Raw genomic sequence first — 22,125 nt, 5'->3', positions numbered from 1 at the left:
AGGGCTGTGATTGCAGCTGCTGGGGGTGGGGGAGATTTATTTCTCCAATTGGTTCAGTGTGCCTCACCCTAAAGAAAGAAGGGGATTTGGGTCTTTTGCGGAATTCTGCCCCGATAGCGGGACCGACGGAACCGAACTCCCCAAACAAAAAAAGCCACCCAGCCCAACAATTAGAGGGGAAGAAAGGAAAAAGCCGAGCAAGAGAATGCCAAATAATCCAAGGAAATCATTTCCCCCCCGTCTTTTGCATTATCGCTAGTTTTGTGATCTGCAGCTGATAGCCCTTACAATTGGTCCATACTAATGGAACGGCGAGGGAAATGCAATAATTTTGCTCTAATGGGCTGTAACCTCAATTCGACCCCAGCCCTGCAGACCCCGGTCGGCAGGGTGAAGATCTAGCTTGTCTCCAGAGGGTGGCGCAAGAGTCCGACTGAACGCCGGGAAGTGGCGGCGAGGACGCGCCCGGGGCGCGCGCGCCGAGCCTCCAGCATCCACCCAACTCCCCCATTAGTGCACGAGTTTACCTCTAGAGGTCATCAGGCAGGATTTACGACTGGACAACAAAAGCACGTGATTTGAAGTCGTACCCCATATTTGGGTGCCTACGTAGGAGGGAACCAAGTACATGTCCCAGTCATTTCCATAATTCATCATAAATTGTGCAAGGGTGCTATAGACGCACAAAACGACCAAGAGCCACAAATCAAGCACACATATCAAAAAACAAATGAGCTCTTATTTTGTAAACTCATTTTGCGGTCGCTATCCAAATGGCCCGGACTACCAGTTACATAATTATGGAGATCACAGTTCCGTGAGCGAGCAATACAGGGACTCAGCGAACATGCATCCCAGCAGGTTCGGTTATGGCTACAATGGCATGGACCTCAGCGTCGGGCGCTCGGCTTCCAGCCACTTTGGTGCCAATGAGAGAGCCCGCAGTTACCCCGCCAATGCCGCCTCGGCGTCCGCGGAGCCCAGGTATAACCAACCTGCCGCGTCGTCTCACTCGCCTCCACCTGACCCTCTGCCCTGCACCGCCGTGGCCGCTTCGCCTGGCAGCGAGAGTCATCACGGAGTGAAAAACTCGCTAGCTAACTCCACCAGTACCTCGTCCAATTCCAGCAGCTCCCACATAAGCAGAGAGGGGGTTGGCACCTCGTCTGGGACGGAGGAGGACGCCCCTGCCAGCAGCGAGCAGGCGAACGCCCAGAGCGACCAAAGTCCAGCCCAGCCCGCCCAGCCCCAGATCTACCCCTGGATGAGAAAGCTGCACATAAGTCATGGTAAAGCTAACCTTGGGGCGCTTCTCTCTCTCTCTCTCTCTCTCTCTCTCTCTCTCTCTCTCTCTCTCTCAGCGCAATGGCCACGAGCTCTCTCTGCCTCCTTCCCCTGCCTCTCTCTCTCTCTCCTCCATCTCCCTGCCTCTCTTCCTCACTCTGCCGTCATTCCTCGGGCTCTCCTTCCTCGCTCTCTCTCCCTCTCCCTCTCCCTCTCTCTTTCTTTCTCTCCATCTAGTTCGCTCAGTTTCCTCTGTGCTTGGAAATGGGGTAAATCAAATGGCCGCTTTGCAAGGCAAGTTAAGGCAGGAAAGAAAGACGAAAAAGAAAGAGAAGGAGAGGAGCAAGGCGACGGGAAAGGGGGGGGGCGAGGCGAGAGCAAACCCCGCAACCTTTCTTCCTCAGCCCCCCAACTCAAACAGCTGAAGGGGCAGATCTCGGGGATGGGGGAAGTGAAGAGGTGCTTGTCACGGCGGATAATTTATTAGCAGGGCTATCCTGGGGAAACAGCGTTACTAATGGTATCCCCCCCCCCCAAAAAAAAGGAGTTTAGGAAATAATAAGGGCAGGAGCTCTCGGGGTTATGAAGTGGGGGGGAGCCGAGAGGAGGCATGGGGGGGGACCCCGGGCGTGCACGCTGGAACAGAAGCTGGGGGGGGGGGGGTCATTCTTCCCAGGAACTTTGGGGAAGGATGACCCGGCGACCACTTTTCCTATCGTAAAATGGCCATTAGGAGAGGGCTTGGAGGGCCTCGTAAAAGTGAATGGCGTGAAAGCTGGGAGGGCTGTGCCTCGGGGAGACCCGCTTCCTGGGGTGGGGAGGCAGAAAGCAGGCAGCAGAGGGGAAAACAGGCTCCAGCTCCAAGCCCGGCCTCTGCTGATTGTTCGCCGTCGCCAACCCGTATTGTTTTCTCTCCAGAAAGGAAAGGGGGAGGAAATGGAAGGGTGGAGGGGGGGGGGGGAGAAGAGAAGTGGAGAGAGGACTTGTTGAGCGTGCCCCCCCCCCCCGAAAGCTAGCCGGGGCCCCGAATGCACGGAGCGGGTGGCCCTCGGGGGCTGCCCGGGAGCTCGCGGGCAGATCGCGGCGGCCTCCGCCACTGAGTGACTTTTCTTGTTGCAGACAACCTAGGAGGACCCGAAGGCAAAAGGGCTCGGACTGCCTACACCCGCTACCAGACCCTGGAGCTGGAAAAAGAATTCCACTTCAATAGATACCTGACCCGCCGAAGAAGGATTGAGATAGCGCATGCTCTTTGCCTCTCAGAGAGACAAATTAAGATCTGGTTCCAAAACCGGAGAATGAAATGGAAAAAAGATAATAAGCTTAAAAGTATGAGTATGGCCGCGGCGGGAGGGGCTTTTCGCCCCTAATGATCCGAGAGTTAAAAAGTACTGAGCAGTATTAGTGGAACCTGCGCCTAGTGTCAGTACTTAAAGGTGACTTTCTGAAACTTCCTCGTGTTACTTCTGTGAAGAAATCCTGTCCTTGTCCCCCCCGCACTCCCTCTTAATCATGAGCCTGTCTAGGAGCATTAGGATATCGCCTGTTTAAGTGTATCAGTAGATCTGCTCTCTGTATAGCTCTTTGTCCTGAATGGCTTTGTCTTGAAAAACAGAAATAGATGTTTTAACTTATTTATCTCAAGCGAGCTGTGTTACTTGAAGTAACTGTAAAAAAGAGAAAAAAAGAACAAAACGATAAAAAAAAGAGAGACTCTCCCCCGCCCCCCTTGTTCAGTGCCAATGTTGTGTGTTGCACTCGATTCGTCTCTTTAACTGTGCATGTGCGTGGAAGTGTCCCTGTCCGAATAGCTCCAAGCTGTTAGAAGCTGTTAGAACTCTTTTTATTCTCTCTCACTCCCTATCCTCCCTGTGTAACTAATCCTGTGGTAGAAGTGACTCGATGAGATACGACTTTAACTTCTTCTCAACGTGTAGTGAATAGTGAATCTGTGACGGCAAGTGTGACTCCAAGCAGTGTCTGTTTTGCTGTGCCTTTGTACACAACTCTTTGCACGAATTCCTAAAAAAAAAAAAGTGGCTTCTTATAAGCGCAGCTTCAGTGGTGTCTGTTTTTGTGAACAAAGTTGCAAATATAGTCCAAGTCTGGCTGTTTAAAACAAACTGTGATAAGCTCTTTTTTTTTGTATTTGTTTTTAAAGAAAAAAAATCTGACTGGAAACAAAAAATAAACTTTCTATTGTAAGTTCTCGTGAGCTGGTTTGTGCCAAATGGTGAGCTCGTCCTTCCTTTTTGCCTCTCCTCCCCGAGACTCTGAGCCTCGGGGTCTGCCCTGAGCCCTAGAGTCAGCGGAATACCTGGCCAAGCAGGGCCCGCTGGTCCAGAGGAGATGGCTAGAGGGTCCCCGCCAGTGAGCTCTCTGCCACTGAAACTTTCCACTGAGTCTCTCTCTCCAGAGGGAGAGGTAGCAGTGGCAGAGCAGAAACCCTCGTCACCCTGCCTGCCTTTCATTTCCCCAAATGTCTGCTATTTGGGAAAAAAAAAGAAAAAAGAAAAGAAGGGAAAGATAGGAAAGAAAAAAAGGAAGCAAGGGAAAAAGAAAGAAAAAAAAAGAAATCAGGTCCTTTGTTAAAATGCCCTCCTCGGCTTCACAATATCTCTTATTTCCTTCTTAAACTGCTCTTTTGGTTTCCACTCGCTGGAGATAGTGGTATTTCCAGGATCCGAAGTCCAAGCCCCCTGCACCATAGACAGATCCTAGCACCCTCTCCCCCCATTTCACCCTTAACAGATAGGATTCCTTTTTTTTTTTGCTACAATTAATTCGCTACAAATGTAATGTTACTTACCCCCATCCTAGCTCGATTGGTTAACTCTTCTGAGCTTCGAAGAGCAACTAAAGATTTGCACATTTACTGGGTGCTTACATGGATGCCTTCCCTTAAAAGTTATAAAACAGTAAACTTTATAAGCCCCAGTTCCGGCTATATGACATTTGGGTGCCAAATGAATAGGGTTTTGTCTATGAATTAGATCGTAAAATCATCCATAGCACAGACAGATAGGCTCACTGGCTATAGAAAGTCACGTGGTGCCATTAAAGTAAGTTTTATGGTTTTGGGGAGTTGACATCCAACATTATATACCACATAACATATAATCTCACTGACGCTGGACTTCATTGGACTCTTTTGCAGGCTACATGTGGCACCTGGTCATTCAAATGGTCAATTTTAGGGGCAGAAGTGCCCAAACCACGAGTTCTCAAAACTCTCTGAAAAATGGCTCCTAAGCAAGTTAAGGTAAGTTTGACTCTTGAGTTCCTTCCAGTTTATTTGTACAGTGAACTAACTCTCTCAGTTCCTCTGTCTCTGTCTCCGTCTCTTTGGTTCAATAACTCTAAGGTCTGCCACTGAATTCAAAAGAATAGATCAATTCACTCAGACTAGGGTCTGCCTGCAAACTTGCTCCCCTTCCCAAATAAATGCTAACAGCAAGTTCTGAAATTCTTACCAGTCCCATCCAAGTTAAGCACAATAAGTGACTCTGGCAAAGATTGATTTTGAGGCCTAACTTTAATTACTTGGAATACCGCAGATGTTAATGACTTCCGCTGCTCTCTGAGTCTGGTCTCTCCAGTTTGCAAAAAGATGATTTTTGTGTGTGTGAGAATGTGCATATGTGTATAGGGTGTGTGTATGTGTGTGTGTGTTGGGGGGAGGTGGAATCTGAAAAACAGACTCTCAGGAAGCCCTTGTCCTGCCTCTGGTTCAATCTTCTCTGAGCCCTGGGGGTGGTGGGTGGGTGGGTGGGTGGGTGGGTGGCAGGCTGGATCTTAAAGGTTCTGAACTAGGGGGGCTCAGGCTGCGAGCTTGGGAAGGAGTCTGGGCCAGGGTACTCTGTTCCCCTCTCAAGGCTGAGGAAGGGCAGTATTGACTTTCCATGCCATCTGGTTGCTGATTTCTTATTTGCCTGGGTCCTGTTTGTGTGTATGGGGGAGATTATGGAAATATTCTTCCAGAAGGTAGGAGTCATTTGGCAGGGCCTGAATTCAAGGGCTCTTTATCCTGTCCTACCAGTCTCTGTGATCGTCTGCTTCAGGATACTAACTGGGAGACAATTTAAAAGGGACTTTTCATCCCTGCAGGGCCACTCAAAAGACTTGGATTTTAGAGACTGGAAATTGTGTTATAGACAAGACAATAGATAGAGCATCCCTGGAAATATAGACGCCAAGACTTCTGGCCTTTGAGATCTTATCCTTCTCTTTCCCCCAACCCTAGACCCCCAGCTGTGGGAGCTAGGCCTCAACTGCCTGTTTGCTTCTACATTCTTTTTATTTCAGTGGGGCTGTTCTCACCAGCCTGTGATTACTCAGCAATAAACTTTATGGCCGGATTTCACTCTGGTCTTTGAATTTCCAGAGCTGAATGAAAAGGGTAAAAGAACCTTTCTTTCTTTTCTTTCCTTTCTTTTTCTTCTTCCCTTCCTTCCTTTCTTTCTTCTTTCCTTTCTTCCTCTCTCTCTCTCTCTCTCTCTCTCTCTCTCTCTCTCTCTCTCTCTCTCTCCATTTCTTTCTCCATTTCTCTTTCTCTCTTTCTCAAATGATTATTTCAGGGTTTTTTTTTAAACTCTGAAAAGGTGAAAGATCCATCTATCTAATTAACAATTAAGAAAAAAAGAGCATCTCTCCTTCCCACCTCCCATAACCCCACCCACCAAAACCTTGGTTTTTGGATTTTGGGGTGGGGGGGGCCGGAATAATGCAATCTTCAATGTCCAACTTAAAAGTCTTGCAGGGCCCTTAGGTTTGTTTTTCCTGACACTCCATAAAGGGGAATTTAGGGAAGAAATGAGTCGTTTGTCAGTAGGAGATTTCCGCCTTTCTTTTGTCAGTCTCTCACTCTGTTTGATCATGGACAATTTACATAATCTCTGATTTTGAAAACAACCATTTCCAAAATGGCACCAGCGGCTCATTCTTTAGTGGAAAAAGGATTGTATTTTTTTATTTGATCCCATCCTCCACCTACATTCTCTAGCATCCCTCTTTGGCCCTCTATATTTTTCAGGCCAAAAGCTTACAAACTTTGTGGTAATGGGGCCTCATTCCGAGATGGGGTGCTTGACCAAATTCTGGAATAACCCCAAAGTCCCTTCCAAAGGTAATAGTGAGTTCAGTCTAACTTCTCCAGTGGGTCTCTGGAATTAAGGAAAAACTCAAATATTATCTTTCTAAATTCTCTCCTCCCTTAGGATCTGAATAGTTTTCTGTAAGCAATAACTTGAGAGAGCATTTTCAATTCTCCTAATAGGGGACTTAAGATTCAGGGGGTTTTAAAACTGCACCAAACTTTATTGCATGGAATTTTTGTTTTAGCAGTGAAATGCATACAACCCACAGATGTCCACAAAATCAGAGGTTTAAGAAAAGCCAAGCTTCTAGGAAATTACTAAATCTGTTTGTTCCTGATCGCTTCCTTTTGTTGGCTGGGGAAAGCCTGCATCATACAAGTTAAATTGTGTGATCCTCTAACTTGATCATCGAAATTCAAGTTATCTATACATTTCAAGAAATGGAGATTCTGTTTGGAATCTGTTTTCCTTTTTTTCTTTTTAAGGGTCATGTTTGTGTGTTTGTATCTGTGTTTGTGTGTGTGTGTGTGTGTGTGTAATCTTAGTTCTTTGTTTTGTTAGCCAGACTTCCGCCTTAATTTTTGGAAAACATTAACTCAAGGTTTCATTTGAGTGTTGTTTGAATAATCTAATTGAATGATTTCTTGGTGACCGAAATAACAAACAGAAAGGGAAGTGGAGGGATCTTTCCATATTCTAGTGGCCTAATCAGAGGAAGTGTGTAGATGCACCTATGAACAGCTAGTTATTTAGAAAGTTGGTTGCATTAAATGCAAACAAATACTAATGAACAAACAGGACTTCGCCACAGAGTAACTCAGAGTTCAGCTGGCTGCTTCAAAATATTAGTTACAAATGTTATTATCTTGCTTGAGGAGTAGTATTCTTTAAACTGAATTGGAGGTTAAGATAGACTTTTTTGGTGACTACCTAAGAGCAACAAAGTTCTATGACTTCTAAAAATTCTAAATTAAATCAGCATCATTTTAAGATTATTTCAGGGGAAATATCTCTCTCTCTCTCTCTCTCTCTCTCTCTCTCTCTCTCTCTCTCTCTCTCTCTCATCTGTCTCTGTTCCTATTTCCCTCCTGCCCTCCATTTAAATGACTCAGAGTAAAGAACAAAGGATGAGCTAGTTATCTGATCATTTTATCAGTGAGTAATTTTTTCTTAATCCCTCCAGATTTTATGAGAGGTAACTTACTTTTAAAAGTCCTGAAGCTTGTTTTCTTTATTAAGACATTTAATCTCATCCAGTGACAGAAGGGCATTGATGTGTCTCACCCTGTAAAAGGAGAAAGCAACCTAAATTTCCAGGGCCCAAATTCTTTCCAGTAGGAAGAATGACAATATCCCCTGAACTAGAAACATATTATAGCAAGCTTCTAGTCACACTTACTTATAGGTTGTTAAGCTTTCCATGGGCTCATTTCAAAACAGCACACCAAGATTCTGACTTTTTCCCTTCTTTCCCCATGCCTCATGGTGGATATTCTTTCAGAGAAGACAATGTAGTATTTCATATCAGAAAGAGCAGTTTGTACTGGTGCAGTTCAAAATATGACCATTCCCAAATAATTAGTAATAAAGGAATATACCACACTGTGGATTAGAGGGTGCTAAAGAGGAAAAGCAACCTTTCAGCTTGAGTGGACCTCATGCCTAAACTCTAGGTACTCCCTTCCAAGAAGAGACAATATAGATCATCTCCAGGAGGTTTCCTCTTGATCCACAATGGAGCTTTCTATAGCCATCAGGAAAGGCCTCCCAGAGTAGACTCTGGTTCCGTTTCTTCTGACATGCCCTTAGCTGGTAGACCTACAGAACGCTCCATAGAAAGTCCCCGAGATGGGGAGTAGGATCCCCCCATTTTGGTGTTTACCCTAGGAGTTCACCTTTCTCTCCCTGCCTTTTCCTCTCCTTCCCCAAATGGTCTTTTCAATAATAATATTTGTTATGAAGGTTATTGGGTAATTATTGCGATTTTGTGAAACAGTCCTTGCTTGAGGTGAAGTCTGTCATCGCCAAACAAATGACAGCCAGCGCAGTTCACTGCCGGGTTAAGTAAATGCAGAAAAGATAAATCTGCACACCCTAGGAATCACCAGCAGAGCTCGCTTCAGACCAAGTTCACAGTCAACTCCTTTGCCTAGGCAAGCTTTCCCAAACAATTAGGTTTGTGGTGGCTTTATTTTTAAATAAAGGAAAGATGACGAATGGAGGTCCGGGCCACCACTTTCCCCCCATCGTTTCTCTCTTTTCGCTTTTTTCCCCCATGTCCCCCCAACTTACCCAATATTCCCCTTGCAAATGGAATCATGAGCTCCTGGGAGTGAATCTAGTCCCTCTTAGCGTTGACGAAAGAGTTGGGAAACGGATCTGACAGCAAATACAATCATGAAAGGGGGGGGGACAGATTTGAATCCTCTCTCTCTCCCCAACTACACTTTCAGGGGGGGGGTACGGCAGAACTCTTGAAACAAACAGGGCGCCCTCTCGGTCCTCAAAGCAATAAGAGGCATCGCTTTTGTCTATCTTTGTGGTTAGGGCGTCACAACTGCGGGTCAGAAAGTTGAGGGTCAAAAGTTTACGTTGGGCACCGCTCTCCGTCATCCGCCCAGACGGGGCTGGATGTCAATGTTACAGCCGAGATGCGGGCTCTCAACACAAAAGATAAAATATAGCGTCGAATTTCGCGTGTATCACGGCATGGACTCCAGGTGAACCCTGGGGCTTGAATGACCTCAATTACTGAGGAAAGGAGCGAGAATTCCTCTTTTCCAGAGAAGAAGCACTGTATTTCATCTTGAATTATCGGGGCCCATTCTGAGGGACTCTGTGGACCTCGGAGGGAGCAGGTAAATAAGCTGCAGCACCATATCGCCTGCCAGCCTCGGAGGAAGGCTCCACGGCCCCCGGGCTTTGGTGTGGATCAAAATGCAGCTACTTCTGGAGGGCGGACTTGATTTTATCTTTGAAAAGGACGTAAGCATCGAATGCTCGCTTCCAACTCTCTCCCTTCCCCTCTGTGGTTTCAGAAGGCAGGAGAAATGGTAGAGGGGAGATCAGTTTTAGAAAGTGACTTTGATTTCCTCAAGGCGGGGGAGAGGGATGAAAACTAGAATTCTTTCAGATTGCGATATATTCAGATAAAAAAAAATAAAACAAAGAGCTGTCCTTCCAGTGGGCAAGCTATGGGAAATAGATACCCCTTCCCTCCATGCTTCATAAAAAAAAAAATGTTGCTTAAAGTTCTGGGTTTTCTGGACTTGATGAAAAAAATACTCTGAGATATTAAAATGTCCACTTCCAGGTTCCTACTATAAAGTTAGCGATTCCATTCGAACAGAAAGCATCTTCCACTCTTTCCAAGAACAGTTCAGCTAAAGAAAATGGGGATCAAAAGTCCCAGGAAAATGTTACTTAAAAGGAAAAAAAATGAGGGACTTTTGATTTCCAGGAAACCTTAAAGATATATTGGAAGGGGGTGGGGTAGGGAGGGACAGAGGAAATGTAAGGAAAGCACCGAAAGGAAACAAGAATACGTTGAGGATCTAAAATGGGCAAGGGAATCTCACTCATCTTCCTTAGTTGCATTTGAAAAGCAAGAAAAATCCTGTTTCAATGCCGCTGGATCCTTAATTTGGGTTTCTGTTTTAGGGGGCACAGTTTCTCTAAATTGACCTTCAGGTCTCACTTGAAGATGATAGAAAAATAACAAACACTGATGAACTAGATATCTGCTTCCATCTACAGCCAGGGATCTGATCTCATTCTGCAAGCAGGGATGCTTGCTTGTGAAGGTTCCTCATGACTGTAGTCACTGTAACCTCGGACATGGTTTACTTTCCAGAACTAGCCATGCTTCCCGGGAATGTTTGGGGGGGCAAAGGAAGCATTTCACTAGTGGGGCCTTTCCTCGTAGAGAAATTCAACATTCTCCCCCTGAGCTGGGTGCCATTCTGACTCCTATATCTATGATCCAGTGTGTAATTAATAGATGGTAGAAAAGTCAAGCTTATCCGTACCCTCGCTGTGGAGAGGTTTCTTGGCTAGTGGTAGGAAGAAAATGAAAATCTTTCTATTTCTCCCCCCCCCCCCAAATATTGTGCTTTCAAGTGCTCGTTTTCCTTGTATTTCAGGTCAAAAGTTTGTGACATAGCCTTAAAAATGATCTCTTCAATAATTATCAGCTTCTTTTAGGTATTCTTTAAAATAGAGGCTAATGGCAATCATAAAATTTTGATAAAATATTCCTTTATTCTAATGCTTCCCTCTTTCAAGGCGGCAAGCCTATAGATCCTTTAGGTGGTCAAAATTCATTTAATTACGAATGTAAGTTACATTTCCCATGTCTGGGTTTTGTTTATTTTTGAAAACACAGGAAAAACAAATAGTCCTTGCTATATCTTTACTGAAGGTTTCGATATTTAAAACCGTAGAGCTGATGGAATTTCTTTTTTTTTTTTTGGTGGATGGTGTGAATAACCAGTCTCAACCTATCAGCCCCTCATCCCCAAAGCTCTTTGGGCTCCTCGACCAGTACCCAGTCTTAAACAGTGTGGGTGGGTGGGGGACGGGAAGAGGGATCTTGGTTCCAAGGAACAAAGGACAAATACAGTCGATCCATTGCATAATGTTTACAATTCCCTGTGATCCCCCCCCCCCCTTGGTTTTCTCTCCGAAGGAGTGACCTGGGCAAAGCACCCAGCTATCCAAAAGCCACTGTATAGACCTTTGAGAACAGCTAAGTCCAAGGCCGAGGTGAACTTCAGGTCAGCGCGTCTAACAAATATGAAAATGTCGGCTGGTGAAGGGCGCGCCTTGTTATTTAACAAAGACTGTCAATGTGTGAGATTAATAAGAAACAAAATGCACACGGTGTCACTTTTCGGTCACTTTGAAACTTGGGACAGGGTTGCATTCAGGAGGAAAGGCTGATCTAAATATATTCAAAACGATTCAAATCCGAGTCAAACTAGACTAAAAATGCAGTCTCCTTTCCCTCCCTCTCTCTCTCCTCTGCCTATTTCCCCCTCTCTACCTCTGCCTAGTTCCTTTTCACTTCCCTCCCTCTCTCAATCCCTCCTTCCTTTTTTCTCTTTCTCTGTTTCCCATTTCCCCCTCCCTGCCCCCTCCCCTCCCCGCCATTTATGATGTTTGGACTCAATGGAAAGTTATTTTATGCAATGGGATCTAAGGAAATCTTTTGTTGTACATATATGATCCGAGCACGTGGAATGAGCAGATGTGCTTACATGTTTTACAAAGAAGGGAAAACCCCTTTTCACTACTTGGAATTGGATCCAGTTGGTATATGAAGATTAGACCTCTCCATTTCTGCTTCATTTCAATGAATTCCATTCTCTGCTCGGGAGAGATACTACTGGTAAATTTTTGGTTGTTTTATTAGTTGGGTTAGCGTCTTTCCAGGCTTACCCTGGTGTCACATTTCTTGTGATAAAAGGTGTTTTAATTTTGAGAATATCTATATATCTCCATGTGGTTTAATTTGGTTGAAGGATGCGCTGTTTTGCAAAGGGAGGTTCTGGTCAGATCAGAAGAGGCACCGAGCCTGTTTATTGCAGCCATAAATCTCGCTTTAAAATGTCAAAATGTCGGGGTCTGAGATAACACTTGGTGGTCTTGGCCGAGTTTTTGTTTATGATAGCAAACCACCAAGACAAGTTACAGGCCTTAGGAGATCCCGAAGAAGCCCATCTCTACCAAGGAGCAGAGCCACGTGAATAACAGACTTCACCTCTCCGGGTTAGGCCGAGGAGACACTAAACAGCGCTGGCTTCTTTCTAACCTCCCCAAATAGCAACAGTCAGTGCAGAAAGGCCGGCAGCCGAACAACCCGAATTAGAAGGGGAGAAGACCCCATCTCAGCCTGGCAGAGGGCAGGTTGTCACCAGGATCTGGACCACTGGGCCAGAGGCTGGCTGGCTAGCTGGCCTACCAGTGGGGTTGTTTATTTAGGGAAATGCTTACAAAGCGGCGATGGGAAGTTCGGGACCTGGCTAAGAAGGACTCCTTTGTACGCAGAATTTTTTAAATGTTTAAAATAAACAGTCCACTTGTGGAGTTCTCGAGAAATGTCCACCTCCATCTAGTGCAAACAAAAGAACCGGGCCTCCCCCTCCCCATCTTGTGTCCTTCCCCTCCCTCCCTCCCTCCAAGCAGCTTGCAAAAACTGATACTGAACAGAAAAGAGGAGAGGACATTTGGAATGTCGTAAGGTTATTTAATTGGTCTCCAGGTGTATAGTCCCTGATGACATTTGTGACACATTAGTTTCTCTTTATCTCATTTATTTAAAATATTGTTAGAGGTTTATTGTTGTCTTACTCTCTGGCCCAGCTCTAACTGGCAAGAGGGGGCCCATTTAGATCCACGTGAGACTGTAAATTGTGGGTTTTGGTGTAACTGTCTATAGAGCCAAGTGCTGAAAATAAATCCTGTAAAACATCATCGACAACAAACCATGATATTAAAAGCTTAAAACAACTCGTTCTCGTGTTTCCTAAACTTTCTGACGAGCAAGACGTCTCCTTGGCTCGGGACTGGGCAGCTACTTTGACAAAGAAGGGGGTCTTGTGTCTAATGTGCTGATCGCCAAAATCGGTTGGGCTAATTCTCTGACCTGAGGAAAAGAGACAGACAGCAGAAACAGATATAGAGATAGAAAGAGAAAAACTGGCCCAAAGAAACAGACAGAGGAGAGAGAGAGAGAGAGAGAGAGAGAGAGAGAGAGAGAGAGAGAGAGAGAGAGAGAGAGAGAGAGAGAGAGAGAGAGAGAGAGGAGAGAGAGAGAGACTTTGCTGGAACAATTGCAAAGTCTAAAGGAAAAAAAAAAGGAGGGTGTTAGACCTTGCGACAAATATGCCTGCTCTTTGGCATAAGGTTAATTCTCTGCAGCTCTGGGGTAAGGTATAAAAAAGGGCTTATGGCTCTCAACAGCTGTTTTGTCCTGGCCGAACCACACACAACCAGAATGACACTTGAAAGTAAGTGGTCATTTTGATATTTATTGCTTTACAAAGCTTTTCTTAGGAATCAGGCTGGAGGAGGGAGGGAAACTAGCTCTTTTCAAGATTCTGAAAGCTGAATACTGATTTAGAATATTTTTAGAGGGAGGTGGGGTGGTTTGAAAAAGAGTTAAATTAAATTCACTAAATTTTGTGCCTCAAAAGTTTTGGCTCAGAAGGATGTGTGGATGATGTCACAAAGAGGTTGCTATCTCAATAGTAGTCAGTCCCCAAGACTGTGAGAGTCTGGGGTGTGACTTTTGATTATAGGGATCTTCGTCTCATTTCGATGTCTGGAGTGGGAGACAATTAGAATTATTACATAGCTAAAAAGGGGTGGGAGGGGATCAACCATCCAATCTGGCGGATCATCCCTGGTCATCTTTTGCCTGAGACTTGTCCCTCAGATATATAGTGAGCACCTCCCTCTGCAATAGGAAAGGGAAAGTCCATCAGCAACAATGCATCATAGGATTCACTGCCTGTTCAATGAATGATAGACTTTTAATGAAAAAGTTTGAGCAGGGCCTGGGGTGGTGGTGGTGGTGGTAGAAACCTCTTAAGAATTAGACTAGAGGCCTTTTAAAGACATTCACCCATCAGTAGTTAAATCACTTAACTAATAAGCAGGAAAGCTATGTTTATTTTACATGCTGCCATTTATTAAAGGCGAATTCTGCCAGCTCTTTAATTATGAACGAAATAGATCTGAGAATGAGACAACAGTCCCATTGCTCAGAGCGGCTTCCATTTCTCTGCCATTAAAAAAAATGTCTTGCCACTAAAAATTGGGGAGGAACAAATAAACACATTCAGAAGTCATCCAAAGTCCTCAAGTGAACTGTGTTTCAGAAGATGGGAACTGGAGGCGCTGGGCTTCTCTAAACCTGGGGCTTAAACTTCTTAGTCCCCTCCCCCAACTTGTAAAACGAAATTAAATCACGCTGAAAATAGCAATTTTGCCGAGAATCATTAATCACCTCATACAATAAATACTTCTTTGTAATTCAACAGCAATTCTGAAAGGCATTCTCCTGGAAAAGTCTGTGGAGGAGCAAAGGATGTCCCTGGAAAAAATGTGGTCATATATAAAGATGGAAAATCTGGGCTGCTTCCTAAAAACATGCAGACTCTTGAAGGAAACGAAGTGCTGGCTGCGAAGTCTCTTATGGCAGATTATCATCATATAAGGTAAATGTTCATATTTACTCTTTGTGTTCTGAGAGTGGGAGGTGCCTAGAAATGAACAGGCCTTGGTTTTTGTCTGTGTGTCTGTGTGTCTGTGTGTGTGTGTGTGTGTGTGTGTGTGTGTGTGTGTGTTGAGGGGGGCCTTGGGTGGATTATCTAGCTATATCTTGAAAATGAGGTGGAGAGCATTTCTAAAGATAAGGACTTGGAAATGAAATGCCTGAAGAATTAAGTTTAGTGTGTGCTTTTTCAAAACTCGAATTACCTGGATAATTATCTCCATTCCACACTTCATTCGAGTCTGTTGTGATTTTCGAGCCAGAATATTATAACCATTTGGGAAATTCTGCTTTGGAGTTTAAGCCTTGGTATTGTCCTTCTTTTGCTAGGGCAACCATAAGAGGTCATTGAGAGGACAAATTTTCTATCCCATTAATTGTTTTTTTTAGAGAAGCCCATTGGCCCTGGGGACCCTTGACCTTTAAAGATAGTATTCTGTGTTGGCCTTACAGCTCTCTATCCCCACAAAATAGTCTCCTGCTCTCTCTCTCTCTCTCTCTCTCTCCTCTCTCTCTCTCTCTCTCTCTCCTCTCTCTCTCTCTCCCCTCTCTCCTTTCTTTTCCTCCCTTTCTCTCTCTTTTCTCTTTTTGCCTCCCCCCCTGCCCTTTGTCTCTGCACACACACACACACACACACACACACACAAACACAAACACACAGCTGCTTTAGCCACAGAGAAAAGCCATAGAACACCAAAGCTAAAACTTTTGTCCACATCTGAAATCAACCTAAATCGGATCGGAGACACTTTAATTGTCACAGTGTGAAGCAAGTGTTTAACACTCTCCCCCCTGAAGGAAAATGGCAGTTTGCAAGCCCTCTTTCCTAGTTTTTGCTGAAATCTATGATATACCCGGTGTTTTATTACAGGAGGAATTCAACTGTGACAGGCAGAGTACAGTACTTAACACCCAGAATCGAGCTCCATGGGAAGATTACCTAGATATATTCCAGTTGGGGTGGGTGGGTGGGTGAAGTTAGCCCTCTGCAGAGCTTCCTGAATTTTATACTTGGGGGGGGGGGCTCCTGGGAATTTTCTTCATTTTCCCAACCTCAAATCTCCTTCACAGTTCGAACCTGCCTCCCATTAGCATCCTTCTTACCCCTTTCCTTCTTACTTTCCCTCCCCCTTGAAAGCTCAGAGCTCTTGGTTACCCTTCAGTTCTCGTATCATTTCATTCCAGCAATTACAATGAGGAAACCGATTGGACTCAATTTAAAATATAATTATAAAGGAACTTTCGAAATATCAATAAAGAAGATAAGAACCTCAGGTTTCCTGTGGGAAGGAGTGAGCTCCATTGAGTTAGTGGGATTGTTCTTTCTGGTCCCCATCACGATCTCTTTGGTAGAAGTTTTTTTAAATTAAAAATATTATATATACACACACTGAGGCCTAATCTACTGCACACCACCCCCGCCTTTACTCTTGGTCTTAAAACGGTTACACCCATCATTTCTGTTCCCAGGACTTGGATGTTGGGGGAGATATTTGATTTCTGACTCCTTGTTAATACAAGGCAGAGTATTGATGGTGGCTTGAGACTGAATTCAGCACCTTGCCCCAGTCAACAGGGCTAGAAGATGTGAAGGGAAGCTCAGAGCAGATGTATTAAATGTATGACACGGCTCTTATTCAGTAACTAAGGGTAAAAGAGGGTGAGGCAAGATTTACTCTACAGCTGGAGAGCCACATAACAATGAACTCAGTTCATGTCCAGTCTTAAAATTAATGGCTAATTTTACCCCCGCCCCCATTTTCTTGGCATTAATATCAGCCTACAATTCAGTAGAGACTTCTGCCTCTCTCTGAATAGGTGTGATGGGTCTATAGAAGCACATATCTATACACACGTGTCCTTTGTCTGTCAGCACACAGATATGTCAGCATGTTTCTAAGTCTGGCCTGTTTGGGAAGAAATCTACATTCAATTTGGCCAGGTCCTAGAGATTCATTCTTTCCAGGCACCAGGGCAGCCAAGCCAAGGAACAATATAATATGTCCATCCTGAGCATGTTGGATCCAAAGGTTTCTGGCTATAGAAGAGGCAACCTAAGAAGGCTGCACTGTTAAGGCAGCAACCCCTGACTCAGAATCTCCATCAGGAACCAAAGGACTCAGGCTGCACCTTAGAAGGAGGCAGTTCTCAGATTATGGCCGGTTGCTCATTCAAGATAGACATGGGAAAGTTGCCCTAAGTCCCAGAGATCTGGCTGCCTAAGAATGCAAAAATGAAACCCCAGTGGCTCGCAGAGAAAGGTGTTGCCTCTGTTCTGGGGGATGATATTGAAATGGTAAGCTTTGGAGTATCACGTGACTCATTAAATAATTAATGCCGACAGGCAAGAATGGATCTGTGGTCGCCAGGATCTCATTCACTAGGAATGATACTCTCAGAAGTGAAATCCAACTTCCTGGTTGATAGATTTCCAAATACATATTTTCAATTCATATTCAGATTTATCTCGAAAGACTTTAAACTCTTTAAGAGGGGGCAATAGGGATTCTGCCGGTGAGTATGGAGGGCTCAGTCTTCCTTCTTGTTTGACCATTTTGTGGATATTTTCCCGTGGGTCGGATGAGGGAATAGCAGATCATGGGTGGATGGGAGTGGAACTGGGGGGGGGGGGAGATCTCCTGGTGGTTATAGTCTCCCTTTTGTGTTGGATGGGTTGATTACTTTTGGTAATATTCTAATTCAAACTGTGGACTGCTGGCTGCCACAGAGCAGGAGCAAACCTTTGTCCTGTTTTCTTGGAGCTAATAAATCACAGGCCACAAGAGCAGGGCCAAAAAATAAAGCCAATTCCTAATTCCAAGGGTTTGGGGTGAGGGCAGGAGAGGAGAGGAAAAGGAGACAGAGAGAGAGAGAGAGAGAGAGAGAGAGAGAGAGAGAGAGAGAGAGAGAGAGAGAGAGAGAGAGAGTCATTCTAAAGGAAAAGTCAGGGGTGAATTTTTGTCTTCCTGATTCATTCATTAATGAGCATGATTTATGTTTGTACCAAGTTGGGGCGCCCATGGTGTGCTTTGGACTTCCTCGGGTAACAAAGTAGCAACAATAATCATAACAATAATCATTATCTTGGTCATCCGTCTCATAAATGGCATGGCAAATGGCGACTTAGCAGTTCCTTTCTGGGAGAAGTTGTGTTGAAAGTCCTGAGTGGAAACACTAAACAATGAGTGGTGGTTGTGGCTAAATGAAGCTAGAAGTGGCTTTCCGAGATGCAAATGGAAAATTTAAAAGAGGAGGAAAAGGCTGCTGCTGAAGTATATTGCCATTTGTAACTGAGTATTGATTACAGGTCAAAGGAGATCAGAGTGGATACAGAGGGAAGTAGCAGGCTGATTTGGAAACAGGGCAAGGCAAGTGTAGAAGAGGGGTGGGTGGGGGGGCTAGCAATGCTTCCATCCACTCACTGAGCAGGCTAAGGAAAGGCAACTTTCACATTTCAATATTGTTGGGCAGCCAGTGGGAGAGCTGGACCCTCACTTCTACAATGGACCATAAGTCAGGATCACCTCTCTGGGCGGACCGGGTGGGTGGGTGGGGAGCACACACTGAATGAAGACTGGAAAGAAAAAGGACCGTTGAAAGGGATGGAACTCTGAAGTCACACAATCAAAGTTTCTTTCAAAGAAGTTTTCTCAAGACAGACTTTGAAGCTCTCCAAAACATGAGTTGGAAGATCCCACCACTCTCATCCTCCCCGCAACAAAGTTGCACGATCACATCATTGCCCTTTGCTGGTCAGACAGAAATTCGGGGGGGGGGGCATTTTGTCTGCAAAGAATGCATGTTTCTGGCTTGCTCTGCCAGCAAGGAGATGGATCCAAATAGCTCCCTCATTGGCTTCTTGTAATATTATTTTTCAAGGGATCGCTTCGGGTTTTCCAGGTTCCAGCAGAAGTTCGTCTAGTGTCTGAAAGGTCCAACACAGCTGGGCCCTCTTGTCAGGCTACAATGAGGCTTGGCTCAGAGATGAAGAAGCCCGAGTTTGAATAAAACAGAAGACAAAAACTCCCGCTCACAATGCTGTGCCCGATTTGGGGACTGAAGCCCCGGTCTGAAACTTCCCCAGCGACTAGGGAGATGTCGAATGTCTACTTGCTCAAACGCTCCCCACCCCCCAAGAAAACCCCAAGGCTAGCCTTTGTTAGCAAAAGACGACAAAGCCGACTTCCATAGCTTAGAATTTAAGGGCCAGAGAAGAGGGTATATAGCCCAGATTGGCTGAGAGCAGAGAACTCCCTTTTCTATGCCCATCTCCCTTGCTCGTCCCCATTCCAACCCCGCCCCACAAGAAAGAAAGAAAAAAAAAAGACAAGAGAATGGGTGTGGAGCTAGGAAATGCATTTATTTAATTTTTTTTTTTAAAGAAGTAAATGATGAGATGGGTAGGTTAGCTCCTTTCGGGTGATCAAAGTGAATCTGGGAAGAAACTCTTGGTGACTGCGTTTGTGAGCTCACCATGTACCGAAGGAGGTTCCTGTTCTGCACGTCCCTCACTCCCCCGATTCTCCCCTTCCTTCCCAGCCACGATTCACCCACTGCTGTCTGTTTGTCTGCAGAACTGCCTGGGCACCGGCAACGATGAGTGACTGAGAGCTTGGGCAGGAAGCCATTCCATGATCTGACTCCACTCTGAAGAGGTAAGAGGGCTCCAAATGTCTGACCTCCGTGGCATGTCCTGAAAGGGGGTTGGCATGGACTTTCCATGGGGGGAAGGGAGGCAAAAAATCTTTTCTCCTCCTGCTTGTGAGGGGAAGGGAGGAGTTTTGATCAATTTTTAACCCAGTTGGAATTTTCTGGTCAGCTTCTATTCAGCGCCCATCCCCAGCGAGCTCTGGGTCTAGCCAGAGAAAGAATGTCCAGGAACCGGAGCTAGATCTGCAGGGACATTTAGATTTGGGGGCGGCTACAGATCCTGGGAATGAATGGCGTGGTATGGTGTGGTGTGGTTAGCTAGCGCCTTGTCGATCTCCTTCTTCCAACTAGCCCTGAACAAACCTCCACTTGGACTACAACGGTTACCAGCCAGTGAGGACAATGAAAACAATTGGGACTTTTTTGGGGGGGAGATGATGTTGGTGGCTGGGGGTGGACTGCTTTTGGCAGACCCTTAATAAGGGAGGTTAGGAGTTGAAAAAATCAATCTTGATTCACTTTTAAGAAAACTGGTCTCAATGACCCTGCTTTTTCCCAGGCTTTCTTTTTCTTCTTAGTCTCAGAGATAAGTGAACTCACTGGCATTTCATAGATCTAGGCCTGCTCAACTGTTTATTTCTGATCTCTAGTCCTCTTCTGAAGTGGACAGAAGGTCGCATGATCTAAGATGATTGTAGTGGTCTTTATCGGTTTTAGGATTTTCTTTTCATATTTAAGACCAGGGAAAAACTCTCTGGAATCCTTTCAAGTTCTTGCTGAAGTTGTTTGGGATGCAGGAAGGCAATTAGTGTGGTTTATTACCTTGTAAAAGGGTCATAAATTAAGGGCCTATGGGGGGGTATCTATTGGAGGATTGGGGTAGCCCTCAGAACCCTGTCTTTGCACAGAGCTGTTGCTGAACACGAAATAACTTCTTTGTTCTTTGGAGGATGACTCTCTTTAATGGAGGTGAAAACAAGGAGTTTCAGGAAAGTCTGTCTGTATTTCTAAGGTTTAAATCTTCTCTGACATTTACCCTTCCCCTCTTCTCCCTCTCCCCAACCCTATCAGATTGTGACTTCTTTGCAACTTAGGATGAGTCAGACTCTGCTGATATGATTGTTATTCTAAATTTGATTTGGATTCGATAGAAAGTGAAGCATGTTAGGAGACTGAAATGTCACTTTTATCAGCTACTCTGGGTCGTGTGCCTGCATCCCAATATACTTAGGGTATCAGTTATCAGCACTCTTCCCATTGTAATATGCTTGTATCAGGGAAGAGCTTCAGGAGTCTACCATACCTTTTACTGCCCAGAAAATTGAGAGTTTGAAGGCATTGCAGTTGTACCTAATAAATAATGATGCTTCCCTCTTTCCTCTGAGATCAGGAGAGCCTTCTTTACCTGGTGCTTAGAGAGAAAAAGAGACCATGAGAGACAGGGACAGAGAGAGAGACAGAGACAAAGACAGAGATAGAGACACAGAGACAGACAAGAGACAGATAAAGATGGAGAGAAGAGCCATCCAGATTAACCACTGAAAGAAAAAGATCTTGAAGTATATTTATTGTGGAGAGTCATATTTGAATGGGAAAATCTTCTGATAGCTTTTCAAATATTAACCAAAGACACCCTTTATTGGTTTCCCTGCCATTTACTAGACAGCTCTATTTTTTTTTTTGTTATTTCATTTGCCTGGACCCATACTGAAGTATCTCTCACTCACTCCAGTCCCAGATAGCCAGTAGTTTAATTCTAGGAAAATTTTTTAGAAGTTTGGGAGTAGGATTTAGTTATTATGGAAGGTTGGAATATAAATTTGAGGGGGAGCAATAAAGACTTTCTCCCTCCTCAGACTGCCCTAGGTTACAGTGGAATGAAAAGGGAAATTTTTTCTCTCCTCTCTTCCATTAGAATTGTGATACATCATAATTCTTTCCTAGGGAATGAGTTGTACTTCTCAGTGCAAATGAATAATTTTCGGTTGGATTTTCCTAGTTATTTGAAGTCTAGGCCCCTGGGAAGTCTGCAGAGCATTGTCCTTTTGCCAAAGTCCACCCTTCAATTTCTACTTCTTTGAAAGTCCTTAGCCACCCCCCTTCTTGTTCTTACAAACTGGCCCCACTCCACTCCAAGATGTTAATTGTTAAACAGAAGTTTGTGCATTAACTTAGCGGTTAACAGAAATGAGGACCTTCTGGGGACTTGAGCTGGGAGACCCAGCTTCTTTCACTAGCATTAAGCCATTTAACTGAAGATGTACCTCTCTGTCTTATGATGGTGATTTATGGTTGTTGGAGTTTCTGTTTGCTTGGGATTCTAAGGTCTGAAACCGCTCTGCCCCTCCCACCCTCAGTGGAGAACACTTTTTGTTTTGTTTTATTAAAGCCCAGATCTCTTTCCAGGCTCATATTCCATTTTGATGGCTTGGCAAGCCCTCAGGATTTGGGAGAATGTGGAGTGGTGAGATGAGTGTCACTATCTTTCTTGGGAGTGATGTGAGCTCTCTCTCTCTCTCTCTCTCTCTCTCTCTCTCTCTCTCTCTCTCTCAACCTTAAATCCCAGCTGTGATCATTTTCACTTTCAGTTTACTCCTACAGCTGGACTAAGTCAGTCTAGTTAAATCAGAATATCCCAAGGAGACAAAGAAGGGTTTAAGAAAGAAACTACTGGCTGAGTACACTCGCTTTCCCTAAAGGTAGGGGTAGACTTCAGGGCAGGGCTCCTCTTTTTGAATTTCCAGATGACTTGTTTCCCAGGCTGGTTATCCCATAGTTACAGAAGTATAGATTCAGTCCCTTTCTGTTCCCCTTGGA

General features: G+C 44.8%; 1 protein-coding gene across 1 annotated transcript; it reads left to right on the top strand.

The window, feature by feature from the left end:
- Positions 1–721: 721 nt before the first annotated feature.
- Positions 722–4,528, top strand: HOXA5 (homeobox A5). The gene is made up of 3 exons (XM_074195540.1): positions 722–1,289; positions 2,404–2,720; positions 4,442–4,528. Exons 1-2 carry the CDS (start codon positions 731–733, stop codon positions 2,652–2,654), a joined length of 810 nt encoding a protein of 269 aa, XP_074051641.1. The 5' UTR covers positions 722–730; the 3' UTR covers positions 2,655–2,720; positions 4,442–4,528.
- The last annotated feature ends 17,597 nt before the right edge of the window (positions 4,529–22,125 follow it).

Source organism: Macrotis lagotis, chromosome 7 (assembly GCF_037893015.1).
Source record: "Macrotis lagotis isolate mMagLag1 chromosome 7, bilby.v1.9.chrom.fasta, whole genome shotgun sequence".
Lineage (NCBI taxonomy): Eukaryota > Metazoa > Chordata > Mammalia > Peramelemorphia > Peramelidae > Macrotis > Macrotis lagotis.
Note: the sequence above shows the minus strand (reverse complement) of the source record. Positions and strands in the feature narration are given on the sequence as shown.

Coding starts and splice junctions, on each gene's coding strand:
- HOXA5 (XM_074195540.1), top strand. CDS start 731: ATGAGCTCTTATTTTGTAAACTCATTTTGCGGTCGCTATCCAAATGGC. Junction 1,290..2,403: donor AAAGCTGCACATAAGTCATG/GTAAAGCTAACC, acceptor TTCTTGTTGCAG/ACAACCTAGGAGGACCCGAA.